We start from the raw sequence: 21056 nt of genomic DNA, 5'->3' as shown, positions 1-21056 counted from the left end.
TACAAGGAAAGATAGCTGGTATGACTCTCTTGATATCAGAGAAAATTAAGATAAAAAGGATTACTAGATATTAGGTGGAGGGACATTTCCTATTCATATATTTACATGGATCAGTTTATCAAGTAAATTCTAAATTATTGCATCTAATAATATAACCTAAAAATAAACATAAATCAATAATCAATCTACTATCCAGCCCTGGGAATTCAGGGGAGGCTGAGAAGATGACTGAGATTGAGAGTCATCTCAGAGATTGAGAGAGAGGAGGGTGGAAAGAAAGAGTATTCTAAATGGAAGGAAGAACATTTTCAAAGATTTGAGGCAAGAAAGTGTAAAACCTGACAGCAATATAGTCCTGCTGGAATGTAGAGAGAGAGAGATTAAGGAAGTGGAATGGGGCTTGGAAAAGGATTGCCTGATAAGAGCAATGATTGGCAAAAGGGGACTAGAAAATACAAGAATCTTAGCTATGATATTTAAAAGCTGAGACTTGTTTCTGGAAACCAGGAAGTTATTGAAGTATTATATATTGATTTGATCAGATTTGTTTCCAGGAGGCCTCTCTCACTACTGTGGCGGGAATAAATTGGAGGAGGGCAGGAGTGTTGGCAGAGAGACCTATTTCAGTAATTCAGGTGAGATGATGTTGGCTGAGGCTGTGGAGATAGAAGGAAACAGCTTTTAAAAATAAAGTGTCCCATAACTTGTGAAATATTTAAAATTTTAGTAGGTTACTAGACTCTTGGATTAGTGAGCAGGAAACTCAGTAATAGACCGAGAGGTTGTATTACTTAAGAGAAACTTTTTAAACTGCAATATTTTTCTTTATGTTTACAAAACCAACTACAAGGCAGTATTGCCTTTCCTTTCCAAAGATCATGTTTTGTCAGATGGCTCTGGGTTGATCATAACCTTAGGTTGGTTGTGTTGGTAATAGCAGAATATACAGTTGGAGCAATTAAACACCCTTGACTTTCTGTTTTAGAGCTCCCTCCCTAAATTTTTAGTTGACTTATTTAGATTTGGTAATCTGTGGGCAAATGTCCAAGTGTCTCCTCAAGGAATGTGCATCATTTTAAGTTACTAGACAGAATAGTGTGTGATGCATACATGTGGCTTCCCTGCCCAGGCACAGCTACTTAAGTCATATTTATTAACATCCTTTCTCAGACATAAAATTCTGTCTTAAAAGAGAGACAGCAACCTATCAAGTAATGATTTATATGTTAATGTGGTTACTTGGTTTACTATCTAACTACTTCTATTAGAATGTACCTTTTATGAAGGAAGGGACATTGTCTCTTTTGCTCAAGGCTGTATCTCCCTGTACATAGATTGATACTCAACATATACCAGGTGCTCAGTAAATATTTACTGAATGAATAAATGAATGAGGAATGAAGGAATATTTGTCTTAAATCAACTTCACTAAAATAAGGTGTTTCTTTTCATTTCAATCTTATAAATTTTTTTTTTTTCATTTAAAGTTTGAAAGTCTGATATTAGAATGTTCGAAAGTAAAGTGATTATTTTTCATATTTGCAGGACTATCTCAAGCAGGTGCTGGACATTGATCTTCATGCCCAGATCCATTTTGGCAGGGTTTTTATGAAACCAGGGTATGAAAATAATCTTGTTATCTAATATATGGGGTTGGTTTGGCTTGCTTTGACTAACAAAGTTTTTAAATGCTTTCTTTTTACATTTTCTATTATGGATTATTTATTCTAATAAAAGAAATATTATAGTATTAGAGTTCTTTGAACAAGTGTATGTCCTATCTGAAATGGGAATTCATCTTTATAAATCACTGGGTCTGGTTTAAACAAAGCAAAACAACTTTCCAAACCTTTTCTCCCCTTTAATTCTCATGTCTAGTTCCTTCCTTCTCTTTTTCTGCTTCTTTCTCTCAGTTAAAAAACATTTCAGTATGAAAATTCTCAAACGTACACAAAAGCAGGGAGTACAATGAAACCCCATATACCCATCACCCAACTTCAGTAACTATCAACATTTTTCCGTAATCGTTTTATCAATCCCCTTCTTCACCTTTTTGGGGGGACAGAGGGCTGGATTGTTTTAAAGCAAGTTCTAGACATGTCATTTTAGTATACGTCTCAGATATTAATAATAACAGCAGTTACATATGTAAGCAGTTACATTATCTTACATAATCACAATGGTATTATCTCAGCTAACAAAATAAATAAGAATACCTCAGTATCATCTAATACCCTGATCGTATTTGAAAATTCTCCCAAATGTCAAGGAAAAGTATGCCTTCTTACATATGTTTTGTTTGAATTAGGATTCGAGTCAGGTCTACTCACTGTATTTGGTTAAGTTTCTATTAAACAGGAACATTTACCAACCACCGCCCTCGTTTTTTGGCATGCCACTGACTTGCTGAAGCAACTGAATCTTTTGTCCTAGTTTTGTCCTAGTGAATGGATTTGGCTGATTGCTTCCTTGTGGTGGCATTTAATTTGTTCCTGTCTCTCTCCAGTATATTCTGTACATCAGAAGTTAGATCTAAAGGTTTGATAAGATTCAGATTCAATTTTTTTTTGTAAGAATACTTCATGAATAGTGTTTCATACTGCTTCTTACTACCTCCCAAGAGGAAAGAAAAGTAACCACATACCTAGATCTTGCATATCTCCTGAAAACTAATAGCTCCCTCAGGAAGGGCTAATGGAGGTTCTGTAATCCATTGTAAATCCTCAAAGAATGCAAACATTGGTGTTGATAAAATATGTGTGGCCATGTCTTTAAACAACAGCCTGCCTGTTCAGACCCCTGCTCCTCTATAAACCTGTGATATGTAAACATTATAAAAACACTGTTGAAAGCCCTCAGTGTGTGGGTGAGCATTCCAGCACACCTCCGTGCTGTCAGGGACAACAGTAATGATGCTTTAGTTCAGGGTCATACTCTGATGGGTGCTCATATGAACCCTAAGAGAAAGTAGAGGTGGGACTTACCATTTGTTACAAGTGAGCCATGGGAACTAGCAGCAAATTCCAGAAACCTTTTTTAAGTGTTAAGCCAGCCCTCCTAATCCCCTGATTTATTGGATACCTTGTGTTAGTTCTAAGGCAGAGATCAGGCTTTACATTTAAGTATGAAGTTAAGATTGTCCCTAAAGCCTTCTCCACAATGTAATAGAATTTAGAATTCTTGGCATTGTATTTCTGTAGTTGCTCTGATATGCTGCCACTGACAAGGCCCTTTTACTATTGAAGGTGTTGGACTGGGATCATTCTTATTAAGAATATCTTGTCTTAAGCAAATATTATTATGCTATGAGTACACAGGCTTTTTTTTACTCTGTCCCCATGGGCAGTACTAATTTGATTAGAATACAGAGGACATCCCAAAAGTATGTCAATGTACTTCTCACTAATCTCAAAAATTGAATTGATTATTCCTTTGCAGTGAGAAAGAAGCTGACATTACTTACCCTCACTTCTAGAGGAGAAATATTTGTATAATATCTATTATTTAAATTATCTATTATTTAAATTAATCTCAGCACCCATGATGTATAATTTTGGTACTTATTTTATTTTTAGTCTATTATTTACCACTTACTTCAGCTGTAGGAGTTCATCAGTTCATACTGTTTATTCTCCTCCCTTAAAGTCATAATATTCTGTGACTTCGGTTATTGTATAAAAGCTGTTACATTCTGATCTCAAGAGGAAAAATGAACAATAGGTGTTGAGTTTCAAGGAAATGGCTTTCCAGATCCTAAACAAAAACTTCACAGTCTAGCAATAAAACACTCATGATAGCAGTGCACATAACAAAATGTTTTATTGTAATGGAATCTTTTTAAAATGAGTACCTTCAGAGAAATCACAGTAGCTGTCTGCAAGGTTCAAAAGATGATTTAAATTGGCTTTAAATATAGTAGAAGGAAGGTGTAATGCATTCCCTCCTCAATCTTATTATGTGTGTTAGTTTGCTATTAAAAAAAAAATGGTTTAGAACTTTAAGTGGGCTTCCTTTAATTGGCCAGAATTTTATACTTGTCTGAAGATAAGAAGAATTAAAGGTAATTGCTACTTAATAGTAGAATAAGAAGAAATATAAAAAAGCTCAAGAACAATTTAGCTTTGCTCTTCCCACATACAGTGCATTCAGAATGCAATTAACCTCTTTCCTTTTAGACATGGAGATACTCAAAAAGCATTTGGAATATTATCAACCACATCTACCAATCACAGTTTTTATGGGTCATCTACAGTGAGCATAGCTGTTGTCAAAAATGTATCTTGGAAATTATTTTCATCACACAGTAACAGTCATTGCCAAATAACCTATCTATAAATGGATATGACAGTCTAATCTCAGTTTTCTAAAACACAGCAAAGAATCAGGAAGTAAGCAAAAAAGGCCTCAGAGTAGCCAAAAATAGATGTTACGAAGTCCATGTAATAACACTTCACAGTGTCCCCTATGAGAGCCTTATCTAATTATGAGCCATAAAGTTAGAAAAACCTTGGTTCAAATCTTAGTATCTGAGTGATTTTGGCCAAATTGCTTAATCTCTCTGAGTCTCATTTTCCTCATCTGTAAAATGGGATGACAATTGTCACCTCATGGGATTATTGTAAGAATTAAATGAAATAATGGATATAATGTTTAGATATTTCTTTAAAAATAGTAACTTCTATTATTACTATTATTATTATCATTCCAACAGTATAACTATTACTACTGCTCTCTGGTTCCCAAACCTAAGGCCAGCTTTAAGGGTCAAGATGATGGCAGTCTAGCATTATGGGGACCTACATAAAAAAAACTAGGGGAAAAAAAACAGAAACAAGAACTATAGAAACACCGCCACGTGTACTGTCATGTTATGGTTTAATACCCCTGTGACCCAAAATCTCTGTATCATAGCAGAGTAGAATCAATTCATAATGATGGCTGCAATTCATCAAAAATGTTAATGTTCATCATATTATTGCAAAAGGTATTGAGTGAGTGATCCTTTCTTCTTTCAACCAACGAGCAAAAATAGTAAAAAGAAAAACAATTTGGGTGCTTAAAAGGGTAATTTTTCAGCTACTTGGAAATTTCAGCATTCCCTAAGAATTTTGCATCACTCAAGTTTCATTAATGTAATAAAAATTTTAGCTGAAATTCTATATTAAGGGTAGTCAATAGAAAAAAAACACCATTATTAACCACCTGCCCTCTTCACACTCACACCCCTCTCCACACCCCCATGATGAGGGTTCATGTCAGACTTTTGAGGAAGTATAATTTGATAATATTTTTAAATTACTATTGCTTTAATTTTGTTCTAGTCATGGTATTTTATTTATTTTGACATTTCAAAACATTCCCTTCATAGGAGGGAAGCTTTTATGTCTATTGCTGAGTATAGTCTTAAAGGGCTGAGAAATACTCATCTTGAACAATAGGTAGTTATCTGATAGACATGTATTACCAGGTAGTCTTCAGATAAAAAGAATGATTGTTATTCTCCAGCAGAAAAAAAAAAAACGTATAGACATTGTTAACTAGAGGGGTGGAGAAACTCCAGGATTTGGGATAAGCTTCTATGACACTGGCAAGAAGGAAAAAAAAGTAAACTACAGAAAACCAGGAAGTTTGGTTACTTGAAAACAGAAGATGCTAAAAAAGAATTAATTTAAATGCTCTTGAAACACTTCAGGTTATAAAGATTTAAAGGAGGGTCAACAGAAAAGTACTTTTACACGATAGGTGACCTGTATGAGGAACGATGTAACAAGAAAACTGCAGTATTTACTCCTCAGATTGCTTAGCAGTCACTAACAAACAACCTCTACTTTTCCTCTAGCCTGCCAACGACATTTGCAACTTTGGATATTGATGGTGTACGAAAAATAATCTTTGCCCTACCAGGTAAGAATAATTGAAATAGTTTCTTTTGCTTTTTCTGGAAAAATGACCAAAATCTTTTTGTTTCCCAGGTGACCAGTCCCCTATCAGAGCGCATGATTTGGAATCTGAAAGACCTGGGTTCAAATCCCAGCTTTTCATACTGTATGACCTTGGGCAAATCACATAACCTCTCTGAAGCTGTTTCTTCATCTATAAAATGAGGCTAATTAGGGTTGGTGTGAAAGTCAAATTAGTATCTTTCAAAGCACATTCCAGACCCTAAGATGATAATCAGGAGTTAACTGTCACTACATCTTTCTGGGGCACCTGCTTTTCCTTACAGGAAATTGGTCAAAGTTAGCAGTATAATTACCTCTCACAACTAGAGTATTATGCTCAAGGGGCCAAAGGGCCTTGAATCGCCTATGGAAATACTAGAACAAAAAAATATAAAGCTGCCTTTGGTTCTCACCAGATTTGGACTGGTTGGGGATAGCAGCAACACGGAAGGAGGGGCTTCAAATACTGATGCTTCTCAGCCAAATCCCAGGCATCATCAGTCTGACCACATCATTATCCCCACCCTCTCCCACGTGAGCAGAAACTCACATGTTCAGATTATAGAAAAAGCAAAGTGGTTCAGTTTACAATTTTTGGACTTTGGCTGTGCATTTAAAGCCATGTTTTAAAGCCATTACTAATCTTAATAAATTCTAAAGCAGTTTAGAAGTTTTGTATATCTACTTATTTTTTTCAATTTTAAAAATTATCCTCTGATCTGTAGCAGTGTCCCATTCTCTATTTTTTGGCATAGATTCCTTTAGAAAATAACCTATTTATTCCTTTCAGATGTACAAGTCTGGTGGCTTTGGAATATTTACCTGCTTTTTTATATTAAATAAAGCTCAAAGTACAGATAGAAAGAAAAGAAGGCAGGCAGAAAATTTTAGAACTTTAAAAACATGTTTAAAGCCCCTATCTGTAAGCATAAAAGAGAGTATGTTTCTCTCATATAGGAAATTTTAAGAGCGAGGTCATGTAAATAAAGTTTTAGTCCTCGAAATATTTCTGTGGTACAAAACTCCTTAGGGCCTTTAATACATCCCTAGATACTCTGAAAACCATTAAATAGAGAAATGAGATCATCTTCCTAGCTTCATTTTGACTAGAAGAGACTGTTTTTGTTGTCTACAGAAGATATGACTTGACCTACGAAGTATGTTATAGTGGGAGCCTATTTTGCCATTACTAAGTGTTGTTGATCTGCCAAAGAAGTTATAATTAAATAGCCTATTTTCAAATTGCTACTTTGAGATTTTCACTGCTCAGCCTGAAAGTACCAAAAGAGGGCAGCAACAATTCACACGTTCAGATTGTAGAACCAGCAAAGTGGTTCTTTTTATAAGGATTTGAAAACTCAGAATTGGATTTTTGGTTTCTTAAGGTCCTTGCAATTAAAGCCATTACTAATCTTGATAAGTTCTAACGCAGTTGAAAAGTTATGTGTTATCTACTTGTTTTTTTTTTAACTTTTTAAAATAACTATAGTAACGTGTTCACTGTAAAAACATTAGAAAACACAGATAAGCATTAAGAAATGTTATCCATAATCTCCCTCCCCCTGAAATAACCACTATTTGCAATTTTCTTGGTGTTGATTTTTCCAGTCCCTTTTCTTATATAGAGCAATTCATTTTTTATAGAGTAATTTTATAAAACAGTAGCATTACAAGAATACTGTAATCATTGTTGAACAATAGCTTTCTTATTTCTTTTTCTTTTTTTTTTTCCTTTTTTTTGCTTTTCCAGAAAAATTTCCATCTGTTTGTATTTTGAGGCAAGAGGAAAGCAATTGATTCTCATTAAGAGTCTGCTGTTCTGTGGGACAACTCACTTTTTCTATTGAAATAATCAATGTCACCCATCACAACTTTTTTTAACAACTTAAAAAAAAACTATTCTTAACTGCTTTTGTGGTAGAAGAAAATTAAAGGTATGGTTTTAGCTAGTAATAGGCTAAACTGACCATTGCTTTTATTTTGATGATGAAATTAGCGGCACAAAGCCAGGCCAAGGGAACCTAAAATATAATAAGCATTCCCCACCCCCTCTCTATATATATATGCATACTCACATACCACTGTATAAAAGTATTAGTAAAATTTGAATTTTAGAACCAAAAGGAATATTAAGAATCATATCATCCAAACCTTTCATTTTGTGGATGAGTAACGTTAGACCCAGAAAGGTTTGGAACTCTTGCCTGGGTCGCATGGCTTGGTTAGTTAACAATACCACACAAGAAGCTAAATCTGTTATTCTCAGCTCAGTCATTTTTTCATAGCCCACCTTACCTCTCTTTGAAGTGCATGACACACCCAAATTTCTTCTTGGAGAGGTACAGTTGAATTCCTCAAATTTTTCTTATAACTGCAAAAGAACTTGGTATTTGTATTAATCTGCTCAGGCTGCCATAACAGAATATCACAGACTGGGTGGCTTAAACAACAGAAATTTATTTTCTCACAGTTCTGAAGACTGAAAGTCTAAGATCAAGGTGCCAGCAAGGTTGGTTTCTGTTACGATCTTTCTTCCTTGCTTGAAGATGGCCACCTTCTCTCAGTGTCTTCACATGGCCTTTCTTCTGTGTATACACACTCGTGTTTCTTCCTCTTTTTATAAGGATACCAGTCCTATTGGATTAGGGCCTCACCCTTACAACCTCATTTAATTTTGGTTACCTCTTTAGAGGTCCTTTCTCCAAATACAGTCACATTGGGGGTTAAGACTTCAACATATGAATTTGAGGGGAACATAATTCAGTTCCTAAGAGTATTTGCCTTCAAGTCCTTCACATCTTAAATCATTTAGTTTTATATTTTTGGTTTAAAGAAATTTCTGGTTAGAGGGGATTATGGATAAATTTCTTTATTCTTATCCTACTTGCTAAATTTTTTTTGCACTGAGCATGTACTACTATGGTAATTTTAGAACATTTTAAAAATAGCAAGTGCAAACTCATTACTAAAGGCTTTCAATGTACGGCTCTCAGGAAAGCAGATATAAATGGTGTCAAACAGCTTCTGTGCATCAGAAATATCTGCGTTTCACTGCTAGATCCAAATATTTACACCCTCTGTGGCATTTGGTTGACTACAGCTCTATTCTGGCATCCTTTTGGATTCAAGGTGATTCAGAAGAGGAATGCTAGTGGTTAGTCATTTCACTCTCTATGATACCTGAAGGTATAGACAGTCATAATTATTTGGCAAATTTTTATGTGTGTACTATAAATAACTGCTTGGTTGACTTTCAGGGAATCCTGTGTCAGCCGTGGTCACCTGCAATCTCTTTGTTGTGCCTGCACTGAGAAAGATGCAAGGCATCTTGGATCCTCGGCCAACCATCATCAAAGCCAGGGTAATGTTTTCTAATGACCGGAAACCAAAACTGAAGCCTGATAACAAATTAGGATATGATTTTTTAACTGCCCAAAACAAACATCTAGAATTTTATATTAGTTTTGAGGAAAAATGTGGTTATATTCCCCTCTTAATGATAGAAAACAGAGGGAAAGGAGTCCCTTTTATTCCCTTCCCACATTATTCCATGACTCCTAAAGTGAATAATTTTCTCCAGCTAGGAGTCCATTTAGGATTGGATATGTAATGACAAAATGGTCAATAGAATACTAAACTAATACTAAACCCATATGGAAGGAGGGACAAGAATTCCCTTTCCCCTATGTAAACTTAGAGAGAACAGCAATTTAGCTGATCACTTTTTCTGTGACCCCGCTGATAAATTTTAAACAGTTCAGAAAAAGACAATTAAAGGACAAGAAAGAGATTCTAGTGAAGCAGAAGAAAAGGGAGACCATATTGTTTGGAAAAAGGACCACTAAGGCTGAGGAAATATACCTGCAGTAAAAGTCACTCAGAAATTAGAGTCCCCTTCTCCACCAACACTAACTTCAGTTTGCTTTACTACTACTAGTCAACTAATTATGTAACACAGTTTCTATGTAATAACTAATGAACAATTTTCCTGGCAATTTAAACTATAATACTAAATCAGTACTCTTCTTTCTTTTAAGCTTCACTAAGGCATAATTGATATACACAAATTGCACATATTTAATGTAGACATTTTGATGAATTTGGACATATGCAAACACCTGTGATACCGTCATCACAATCAAGGTACTAAACATATCCATCACCTCCAAACATTTCTTTGTGTTCTTTGATTCGTTTGTTTATTTCATGCTAAGAACATTTAACGTGAGAACTATCCTCTTAAAGTATTTTGAAGTGCACAGTACCACATTGGTAACTACAGGTAATATGTTGTACAGCAGATTCTTTAAAACGTATTCACCTTGCATAACAGAAACTTTATATCCATTGAGCAACAATTTCCCTTCCCTCCTCCCCTCAGCCCCTGACAACCACCATGCTATTCTCTGCCTCTGTGAGTGACTATTTTAGATACTTCCTATAAGTAGAATCATGCAGTATTTTTGTAACTGGCTTATTTCACTTAGCATCGTGTCCTCTAGGTTTATCCATGTTGCCTCATGGAAAACAGTATGGAGGTTACTCAGAAATTAAAAGTAGAACTACCATATGATACAGCAATCTCACTTCTGGGTATATGTCCAAAAGAATTGAAATCAGGGTCTCAAACAGATATTTGCACCCCAGTCTTCATTATAGCATAATTCACTATACAAAGATAAGGAAACAACCCAAATTTCCAACAGCAGATGAATGGGTAGGGAAAATGAAGTGTATGTGTACAATGGAGCATTATTCAGCTTTAAAAAAGATCAGTCATTGAACATCAAAAGGTATAATTGGATGCCTGTTATATGAGAATATAATGGCCTATGGACTGATTAAAAAACAGATATTGAAAATGATAGAACTATGATTTATAAGAAATATAAACCAGTTTTATTATTTTTCGGAGATGAAAAATATAACTAGGTTATAGAAACTTTGGAAAAATTAACTTAAAACTGATCTGCACCAACAGGTGTAAGAATTTTTAAAGTTACTTGATAAATTTTAGATGATTTATAAGGCAGATGAGCTCGAGCGCCTCTCTGTTGGACTAATGAAATCAGTGCCTCATAACTTCTCTAGTACTTTTAAAAGTTAGTGTAAAGCTCCTTTAACCACTCTTTGGAAGCTTTGACCAGACTTGAGCAGAGTCCGGGCCCTCAGTACCAACCAGGGCCTGGAGCATGTCACCTGGGACCTCCACTCTAATAGAATCCCCTCTGGTCATCTGTTTTCTCACAAACTCTCTTCTCCAATCTGTGCAGCTTAGTCCAGCCTCTTCCCCGAGTCTCCTGGAGCTTTCACCTTCCCCTCATTACCACCATCAAACCTTCCCAAGACTTTCAGGTCTTTGGCAATCGTCTAAAAGTCTTCTCTCCCTCACCTCTTATCATCAGTTGCTTTATTTCCATAATTCTAAATAACTTTATTTCTGCTTCAGCAACTCAATACGCACATCCTTTTCAATACCATGAAGTGCTCCATCTCAAAAATCACCAACTCTGGTATACAGTTTAGGAACAATGGCAAGTTACCTACCAGTAGATATCAAAGAATTTAAACACTCCTATAACCCCTGCCCTTTTCCCTCTCCATAAGCCCCTTCTGGCTTTACCCCTTTCCTCATCCAACCTAAATCCTGTGGTGTATCACTTCAATGTTTTTCTAACACCCTCAAATTTTTTTTGCCTCTTCTTCCGTGCACGGTAGTCACTCTAAGAATCCACAAACTTAGATCAATCTTCCCTTTCTTGTCCTTCACTTTTATTCCCAGGGCACTGAGTACAACTAGAGAAGAGAGTACAGCTGTTCAAGTTATCACTTCCAATTTACAAACCTCAGCAGGGGCCAAAATTCCCCCTGATGATCCTTTTATGTCCTGTGGATCAGCTTTTTCCATTCCTTACTGCAGTCTTCCAAATCTTCACCATTCTCCTAAAGCGCCCTCCACCATCCACATCCCCTGTGTTTTGTAGCCAAATAAGCTGGTTTGAATGATGGCTCCAATGTTTAATGGTTTCTCTTCTAATCCTGCCTCTTTTTAAATCCCTTTTCTAACTCTAATCATGTCAGCATCTCCAATTAAAATTCTTCAATGCTTCCCATGACCGCAGGGTTAAATCCAAACTGCTCAAGTGAGCACAGGAGGCCCTCCATCCCAAGGCCTGTTTTCCCCTCCAGCTTCATCTGCTTCCCATCCTGCACTCTGACCATACCAAGATTTTTACTGCCTCCAGAACGGACGTGAGATCTCCTTCCTAAGAGGTTCTCTCCTAACCACCACCATCTCTTTTCTCAGCTTGGAAAATTCCTTAGTCATAAGACTCAGGCATCATGCCCTCTGTGGAGCCTTTCTCAGTGTCCCTAAGAAGGGTTGATTATTTACTTCTTTGTGCCCTATTACACTGTGTTTGCAATTAATTATTTACTGTATTAGATAATTCTTTGAGGTCACTTCTCTAAAAGATGGACGGGACAAAGAGGAAGGAAAAAAATATTCTCCCCTTTTTTTAAGTAACAAATTTTGTTTTTTAGAGCACATTTAGGTTCATAGCAAAATTAGGCGGAAACTACAGAGAGTTCCTGTATTACTCCTCCTCCCCACCCCATCCTTACACACACAACCTTCCCAGCTGTTGAGGTCCTGCACCACAGTGGTACATTTGTTACAATCAGTGAACCTACAGTGACACATCATTATCACCCAAAGTCCATAGTTTACATTAGGGTTTACTTTCGGTGTTGTGTATTCTAGGGGTCTTGACAATACAGTTACATGTATCTACCATTGTAGTATCGTACAGTTTCACAACCCTAAAAACTCTCTGTGCTCTGCCTATTCGTTCCTCCCTCCCTGCTCACCCTTGATCTTTTTACTGTCTCCATAGTTTTGCCTTTTCCAGAATGTCATATTGTTGGAATCATACAGTATGTTACCTTTTCAGATTGTCTTCTTTCACTTATTAATATGCGTTTGTTTTCACTCCGTGTCTTTTCACTGCTAGATAGCTCATTTCTTTTTAGCAAGGAATAATATTCCATTCTCTGGATATACCACCGTTTATCCATTCACCTACTGAAGGGTATCTTGGTTGCTTCCAAGTTTTGGCAATTATGAATAAATCTGCTATAAACATTTGTGTGCAGGTTTTTGTGTAGGAACATAAACTTTCAATTCACTTGGGTAAATACCAAGGACTGTGATTGCTGGATTGTATGATAAGAATATATTTAGTTTTGTAAGAAACTGCCAAAATGTCTTCCAAAGTAGCTATACCATTTTGCATTCCCACCCTGTTCTTCCACATTCTCAGTAGGATTTGGTGTGGCCAGTGTTTTGGATTTTTAGCCTTTCTAGTAAGTATCTAGTGATATCTCATTGTTGTTTTAATTTGCAATTCCCTAATGACTTATGATGTTGAACATTTTTTCATATGCTTACTTCTCATGTGTATATCTTCTTTGGTAAGGTGCTCAGTTCTTTTGTCCAGTTTTTAATTGGGTTGTTCATCTTATTATTGAGTTTTAAGAATTGTTTGTGTATTTTGGATAACAGACCTTTATCAGGTGTGTTTTTTACAATTATTTTCTCCCAGTCTGTGGCTTATCATCTCATTTCATTGACCTTTTTTTTTTTCCTCATTCTCTCTCTTAGACATTTACATGTAGAGCATACCATATAATACTATACCAAATAATACAGTTTTATCTCTTGAGTGACTACTGTGTGCCAGCAAAATATTCAAAGGAAACAGAGGACTCCTAGTCCACAGCTCACTGCCCAATTTTGAAAGAGTAGAAGAAATCGGCAGAAGTGAAACATCCACCATTTGCAATGTTTTTCCACCAAAATATTGATATATGTGTATGTTTACTCATGCTACATCATTCTTATAAGCACTGAAGCTTATAGTAAATAGGCTCTTTCTTAAGCTAACTGATGTAATATACCAGAACTATAATGTCAGTGTAACTAAATATATTGGTGAATAAAGTATTCTGCATTTCTGTAAAATACCATAAAAATCTAATTAGCTTCATCTCTTGCTACAAAAGGAACAGCTGTTTGTGAGGCTGTGAAAAAATTTCATTCACTTTAATTTGATGCAATTGATTCTTGTTTCTTAAATTAACAAATATCTTCCTTTAAAACAAACAACCCCATTTTGTAGATGAACAAACAGGTATGGGAAAGCAAAATAAGTTGCCAATACAGCACATCGGTTAGCAGTAAAACTGGGAGTAGAACCTAGGTGCCAGTTATCTTCCCAGTACAGTATTTGCTCCACTGTACTTCCATGAGCCAGTCAGTGCCATTGCTGGGGAAAAACCTTAAACACTTAGCAAATGACACAGCCACATGAATAGCTCTTGTGGTTTAGTACTGGAGAACACACACACACACACACACACACACACACACACTCAGGTTGAAAGACAGAGATTTTTGTCCTCAGGTAAGCACAGAATAATTTAGGAACAATGGCAAGTTACCCCCCAGTAGATATGAAATAGGGTATAAACATAAGTAATATCATGTGAAAAAGTAGAGTGTGATTTAATCAAGGAGAAACACCCTAGAATTGAATTTTATTCTGGATTCCAGAGAAAAAGCATAATTAGAATGTTTTAATATTCTAATTAGATTATTAGAATATTTTAAAACAAAGTAACTAGAATGGATTGGAGATAAACTCACTTCAATCAAGATTTCCAGGTCAAGTTTTAACTGTATCATTTAATCTAAGCAATATCTGTTTTAGTTGAGTAAAGGATTTCTAGACCATTTTAAGATAGAGTAACTTAAACGATTATTATGCTAATGGAAAATGTTAATTCTCATGCATTGGAATGAGTCTTGTATTCACTAACATTGAACTAATCTTTGATGGGCTATAGATTATAATTATGTACTGTATAAACATGTTCAAGTCATACCTTTTAGGCACCTGCTACCAACACATTATCACCTTGATCAGATTTCAGGATGAATTTAATGACATAGATTAAAAAAAAAAAAACAGTGGCTCCAGGTTGAAGGTTGATTGTTCATTCTGTATAATGTGTGTGAACAGAAATTGGCTATGTTACAAAGATATGAAAGATGCCATTCCATAGCAAAGACTCATTCAGAGGAATTCTTTTAGTGCCAGTGATGTGACCAAACCAAAGTGGTATAACTTTTATGAGACTACTTTTATTTGCTTTAATGAGATTGTTTATCAGTATTGGGACACTAGGGGGAATAATCAAGAGAAAAGAAAGTAACTATCCCTTTTGATTAATCTCTAAAATATACAAATATCTCATGCAACTCAATATCAAAAAAACAAACAACTCAATCAAAAAATAGGCAGAGGAGCTAAATAGACATTTCTCCAATGAAGACATATAGATGGCCAGGGGGCACATGAAAAGATGCTCAATATCACTAATTATTAGAGAAGCGCAAATCAAAACTACAATGAGATAGTCAGAATGGCCATCATCAAAAAATCTACCAACAATAACTGCTGGAGAGGGAGTGGAGAAAAGGGAACCCTCCTACACTGTTGGTGGGAATGTAAACTGGTACAGCCACTATGGAGAACTGTATGGAGATTCCCTAAAAAACTGAAAATAGAGCTACCATATGATCCAGCAATCCCACTCCTGGGCATATATCCAGAGAAAACCATAATTTGAAAAGATACGTGCACCACAATGTTCATTTCAGCACTATTTACAATAGCCAGGACATGGAAGCAACATAAATGTCCATCAACAGAGGAATGGATAAAGAAGATGTGGTACATATATACAATGGAATATTACTCAGCCATAAAAAAGAATGAAATCATGCCATTTGCAGCAACATGGATGGACCTAGAGATCGTCATACTGAGTGAAGTAAGTCAGACAAAGACAAATATATGATATCACTTATATGTGGAATCTTAAAAAAGGGTACAAATGAACTTATCTAGAAAACAGAAATAGAGTTACAGATGTAGAAAACAAACTTAGGGTTACCTGGGGGTAAGGGGGGAGGTGGGGAAGGATAAATTGGAAGATTGGGATTGACCTATACACACTACTGTAAAATAGGTAACTAATAAGGACCTACTCTATAGCACAGGGAACTCTACTCAGTACTCTGTAATGGCCTATATGGGAAAAGAATCTAAAAAAGAGTGGATATATGTATATGTATACCTGATTCACTTTACTGTACACCTAAAACCAATACAACATTGTCAATCAACTATACTCCAATAAAAATTTTAAAAAAGAAAGTACCCCTTTCATATTAAAGATAAGCGTATGAATGAGTAGCTGAATTAGCACCTCAGTAAATCTTTACTGGATGGATGGATGGATGGATGGACAGTTGGATGACACACAGATAAATGGATGTTGAGCTTGTATGTTTGTGTAGGTTTACCTCCTTTATTTTCAATGTTAAAACATCTGCTTTGATTTCTTAATTCATAGGTCAGAGGTAAAATTAGAATTCAAAAACAGACTTTATATTTTTCATCTGCCCTTTTTCCTACTGCGGATACCAACTTCTTAGCCTTCTTTTCTCTTTTCACCAGAGCAACACAACCTCTGGACTTCCTGTATTAAGAACATAAGGTGGCAGTGGTGGAGACAGCAGAATGCCGAGATATTTCCATGTCCATTGCACTCTTTGCACAACTGCCATCATCCTGTAGTTTTAAGAGATGATGAGGTGATCAAGTTTGTTTTCTTTTCCTCGTTTTTCTGTAGTTATCATGTGATGTAAAACTGGATCCTCGCCCAGAATACCATCGGTGTATACTGACTTGGCATCACCAAGAACCACTACCTTGGGCACAGAGTACAGGTTAGTCATTCACACCTGCAGGTATCTCTATACACCCATCCTGTTAAAACACAAATTTATGTATAACCTCCTTCCTTGAGTATACCTAATTTTGTAATTATTGTACATTTTCCCTTTTGAAAGATTAGATGTTAACCTATTCCTAAAACAGTGTAGCATAACAGGACAAGAGTAAAAAAAAAAAATTAATAAAGGTTTTGTTATTCCATGGAGCCATATTTTCTAGATAAACATTTGAAATACAAATCTAAAATTACAGAAGATTTTTATCTGTTTGTTCAACCAGTAAGTTCTGAGCATAACTTCGATTGTAGGAAAAGGAGGGGACTGTGGCTATGCCACCCATCAATGTGAGATTAAAGCCCAATTAGAGTGTGATTCTCTGTAGCCTTTACTATACACTAGATATTGGTAAGATTTAAGGACTGAGAAATCAACGTTGATAATTCACAGTTCTGAAGTTACCTGCTGTAGAATTTAAACTTTTATCCCCAACTTCTCTAGTCATATTTTACCTGACTTTTGATGGGATTCCAGAAAAAATTAAACAAATGTCCTATCAAGTGCAAACATCAGCTAGCACAGTGAGTAGGTCTCTGATGGGCTTTGCCATCAGACTTGCATTCAAATTGGCCACCAACTAATTAGTAGAACCCTAGGCAAGTTATCTAACCTCTTTTGAGTCGTTGAGAATTAAATAAGGTAGTTGAGTAAAAGGTCTACCACCTTGTCTGGTACTTAGTAAATACTAAAGAAATGGTAGCCACTGCTGTTATTATCATTATTATTTTAATAGGGTTTAAAAGCCTCTCTTTTCAGACACACGTCACATTTTAGCCTGAACTGAGAAATTCTATGGCATTTTCCACAATGCTGTAAAATTTTGGTTTTGTTCTTTTAAGCAATAATTTGTAATGTTTATTTTTAAAGTTCAGTGAGAAGGTAGTAGGATACAGTAGCAAGGTCACCTGAAAAAGGTACTGGGAAGTCTGATCATCTCTCTTCCTCTTGAAGACCTGTGTTTCTGTTCATCAGTTTTTATTCTGAAAAGAACTGCAAGGGCTGCGCATGCATACACCGTGTCGCTGCTGCCACTGTAATGAGAGTATTTCCTCCCAGGTAATCAGATGAGCAGCCGTCTGATGAGCATGCGCAGCGCCAACGGATTATTGATGCTTCCTCCAAAGACAGAGCAGTACGTGGAGCTCCACAAGGGCGAGGTGGTGGACGTCATGGTCATCGGGCGGCTATGATGGTCACCAGCAGGAGAAAGCTCTGATGCATGTCTACATATCATTGACTGTATCCTGTAATATGCAACGGCACAGCTAGTTTTTCTGATTTGGATAAAAGTTGATCTGTATGGTCAACATCTTGAACTATATTTCAAAAGAATTTAAATACCTTTTAAAGAAAAAAACACCTAAAAATCTTAACAAACAACTCTATTCTGATTATATCAAAGCAAATTTTTCCTTTCTTGCAAATTGCTTTGTGTGTTCAATGCTAGGTCTGATAGCGATAGCTTTTAGTAGACAGCAGTAGGTGCCTGCAGAACTTGTGTTTTTCTCATCTTTAAAATACAACTACTTATGCTCTTAAATCAAGGCTGTCTGCTTATTTATACTAGCGTAGGCAACACTTGGATTTCCCTTCTTAGTATGCTTCATAACCGCTTTACAGAGAGCTTTTGCTTGTTCTTTATCATGTATCTCGTGTTTATGTGCACAGTGCCAAATAAAGAGTGACTGGGTGGCGGCCCTGCCCTGCCTCAAGGAGAACCATCCCCGCAGAGCGTTCGGGGGTGGGGGGGCTTCGCATCCCAGTAGCCTCATGGCACAGTACTCTTGGGCAGTAACTGGATACCTTTTATTTGAACAAACAAACTGGGGGGAAAAAATGCTTCCTTAAGTGCTGACAGCCTTTTTAACCAATACATTTAAAATTGTACAGAACAAAAAATAAAATCAAAGACTGATCTTGTACAGATATTAGTGTTACCAGCATTCATGTGGAAATCAAGAGCAAAGAAAAAACAATGTTAAACAACTCTGTACCATAACATTTTCTGTAATGATACTGAAACTTAATGAATAAAAAAAAATCCTTGATCATTATTTAAAATCCAGTTTGTGTTGGCCTTGTTATTAAAAAAAGAGAAGATTGTTATGCCATTCTGATGGGGTTCTGCCTGGATAAAAGGAATAGTTAAGATGGCTTAGCAAGGTTAAGTGGTATAAAGGAGATTTTAAAAAATATAGAGTAATCTATATTTTACTGTAGCATTGTGCAAATACAGATTAGAAAGTAGGAGAGAACGTGTAGTTGGTCTGGTCTTTCCAGTCATAGCTGGAGAATAGCAAGCAAATTTAGAGGAAAGATAGTTGATAATTTAGAAAAAAACTATATTTTTATTTCAGATGTCATAAAAACAAATTTCAAACATCTACAGTTCCTTGGAATAGAGGGGGAAAATAAGAGTAATGAACCATAAAATTGCAGGTGAGTACCTGGACATTTTTTTTATCATGTTTTGAAGTGAAAAATGGGAAAAATCTGTACTGACTATAGAAAATACAGTTGAAATATATGCTATCCACAATGGCTTCTTTAATAAAAACTTAGGGGCACTTTCCAAACAGTGGTAATGGGGGACATTAAATATGCTATAGAGTATACTTAGTAAAGCAAACAACAAAAATTAGCCTACTAGTAGACAAGGTGCCAAATGATGGTAATGAAAAAAGCCAATTTGTAAACAATAAATATTTGATACTTACACTTGATATTTCCAAAGTTGAAAATAAAATGTTCTATATTTTAAATTTAGTTTATATTTTCAATTAAAGAAGATAAAGTTAATTAATAGAGGTCAAATGAAAGCTCATGCAAAGAGTTCTTTACCTACATTCATCCAAGAAATATTTATCAAGCATATACTGTGTGCTTGAGTACAAGGTACATCATGCTATACTATTTACAAGAATGAATAGGGATAATTGCTAACATTACAGTCCATCAAGGAAGATTAAAAAAACATGTGCAAGTAAGCATAATATTTGATATGTTTGATATTTGATAATAACATGGTAGAATGTGTAAAATGTGATAAATGCTGTAATTCAGATTTAAAGAGTTGGAGGAGTTCAAATGAGAACCTTCTACAAGGTAAGATTTCAAGGGGTAAGAAATTTTAGTGGGTCTTGAAGTCAAGGTAGAATTTTAAAGATGATAATGCAGGAAGAAGGGTATTCCAGAAACAATGTACAATTAATAATAATTGTTATTTTTATTGTAGAATTTAAGATCCACAAGGGCAATGATTTTTGTTTGTTTTGTTTACTGATATTATCCCCAAATCCTTGGAGTTCCTGGCATATGTGCATATGGATAGGCAAAAGTAAATATTTGTTCCATGAAACATTATACAGAGCTTACCAGGCACTTTTCTAAGCACTTTTCATATGTTTAATTTTCACAACAACCCTGTAAGTGTTATTATTCCTATTATAGATGAGGAAACTGAGGCACAGAGAGGTTAAGAAACTTGTCCAGGGTGACACAGCTAATAAAAGGAGGAGCCAGGATTCAAACTTAACAATCTGGCTTCAGAGTCCACATTCCCAAACACCAAGCCGTAGAAACAAAAAATTGATATATTTGTAAGACCAAAAAAGTACATGTTTGAGGCCCAAACTATGAACTTCTTGAATACCAGGGTAAGGAGTCTAGATTTATTCTAGAGACAATTAAACCATTAGAGATTCTTGATCGGGAAGTATTAGGATCATTTTTTGGAAAAAAAAAAAATGCTCTGGCAGCATTGAATAGGATAGACTGGATTGGGGAAAAACTGAAGAGAGACACCAATTAAGAAGTGATCATTATTGTGCAGGTGAGGGGTGATGACAGCCTTAACCATAATGTTAGAGGGGTAATGGTGATAGGAAGGTCATGACATCTGAGTGTGCCTCTGGACATAAAAAATGGAAAGAATTTTATGACTGATTACAAGTGTTGGAAGGAAAGTTAGACGAATAAGAGATGATTCAAAGTCTTCAGTCTTGGCTGACTGAGAACATGTTCAACAAGTAACAAAAAGAAAGAAACATGGATTTTGTGGAGGAGCTGGTAAGTTTGCACATGTGTTTGAGATGTCAGAGGGGCCCTAAGGTAGCCATGTCCTGTTGGCATTTGAAAATATAGGTTAGGAGTTCACAGAAGAGATACTGGCTGAATATAACCTTGGGGATCCT

The 21056-nt window shown here is 35.7% G+C and overlaps 1 protein-coding gene across 14 annotated transcripts in view; it reads left to right on the top strand.

Moving 5' to 3' along the window:
* The window catches only part of GPHN (gephyrin), a 611785-nt gene extending 592861 nt beyond the window's left edge, over positions 1-18924 (top strand). For all 14 annotated transcript variants that reach the window (XM_082386487.1, XM_082386483.1, XM_082386492.1 and 11 more), the window contains 5 exons: positions 1546-1619; positions 5840-5904; positions 9200-9303; positions 16704-16800; positions 17920-18924. In XM_082386487.1, coding sequence (XP_082242613.1) covers positions 1546-1619; positions 5840-5904; positions 9200-9303; positions 16704-16800; positions 17920-18053 — 474 coding nt within the window. In that variant the 3' untranslated portion in view covers positions 18054-18924. The remainder of the gene's footprint in view (positions 1-1545; positions 1620-5839; positions 5905-9199; positions 9304-16703; positions 16801-17919) is intronic.
* The last annotated feature ends 2132 nt before the right edge of the window (positions 18925-21056 follow it).

The sequence above is a fragment of the Balaenoptera borealis genome, assembly GCF_965194805.1.
Source record: "Balaenoptera borealis genome assembly, chromosome: 3".
In the NCBI taxonomy this organism is placed as follows: Eukaryota; Metazoa; Chordata; class Mammalia; order Artiodactyla; family Balaenopteridae; genus Balaenoptera; species Balaenoptera borealis.
This window is presented reverse-complemented; position numbering and strand designations above follow the sequence as displayed.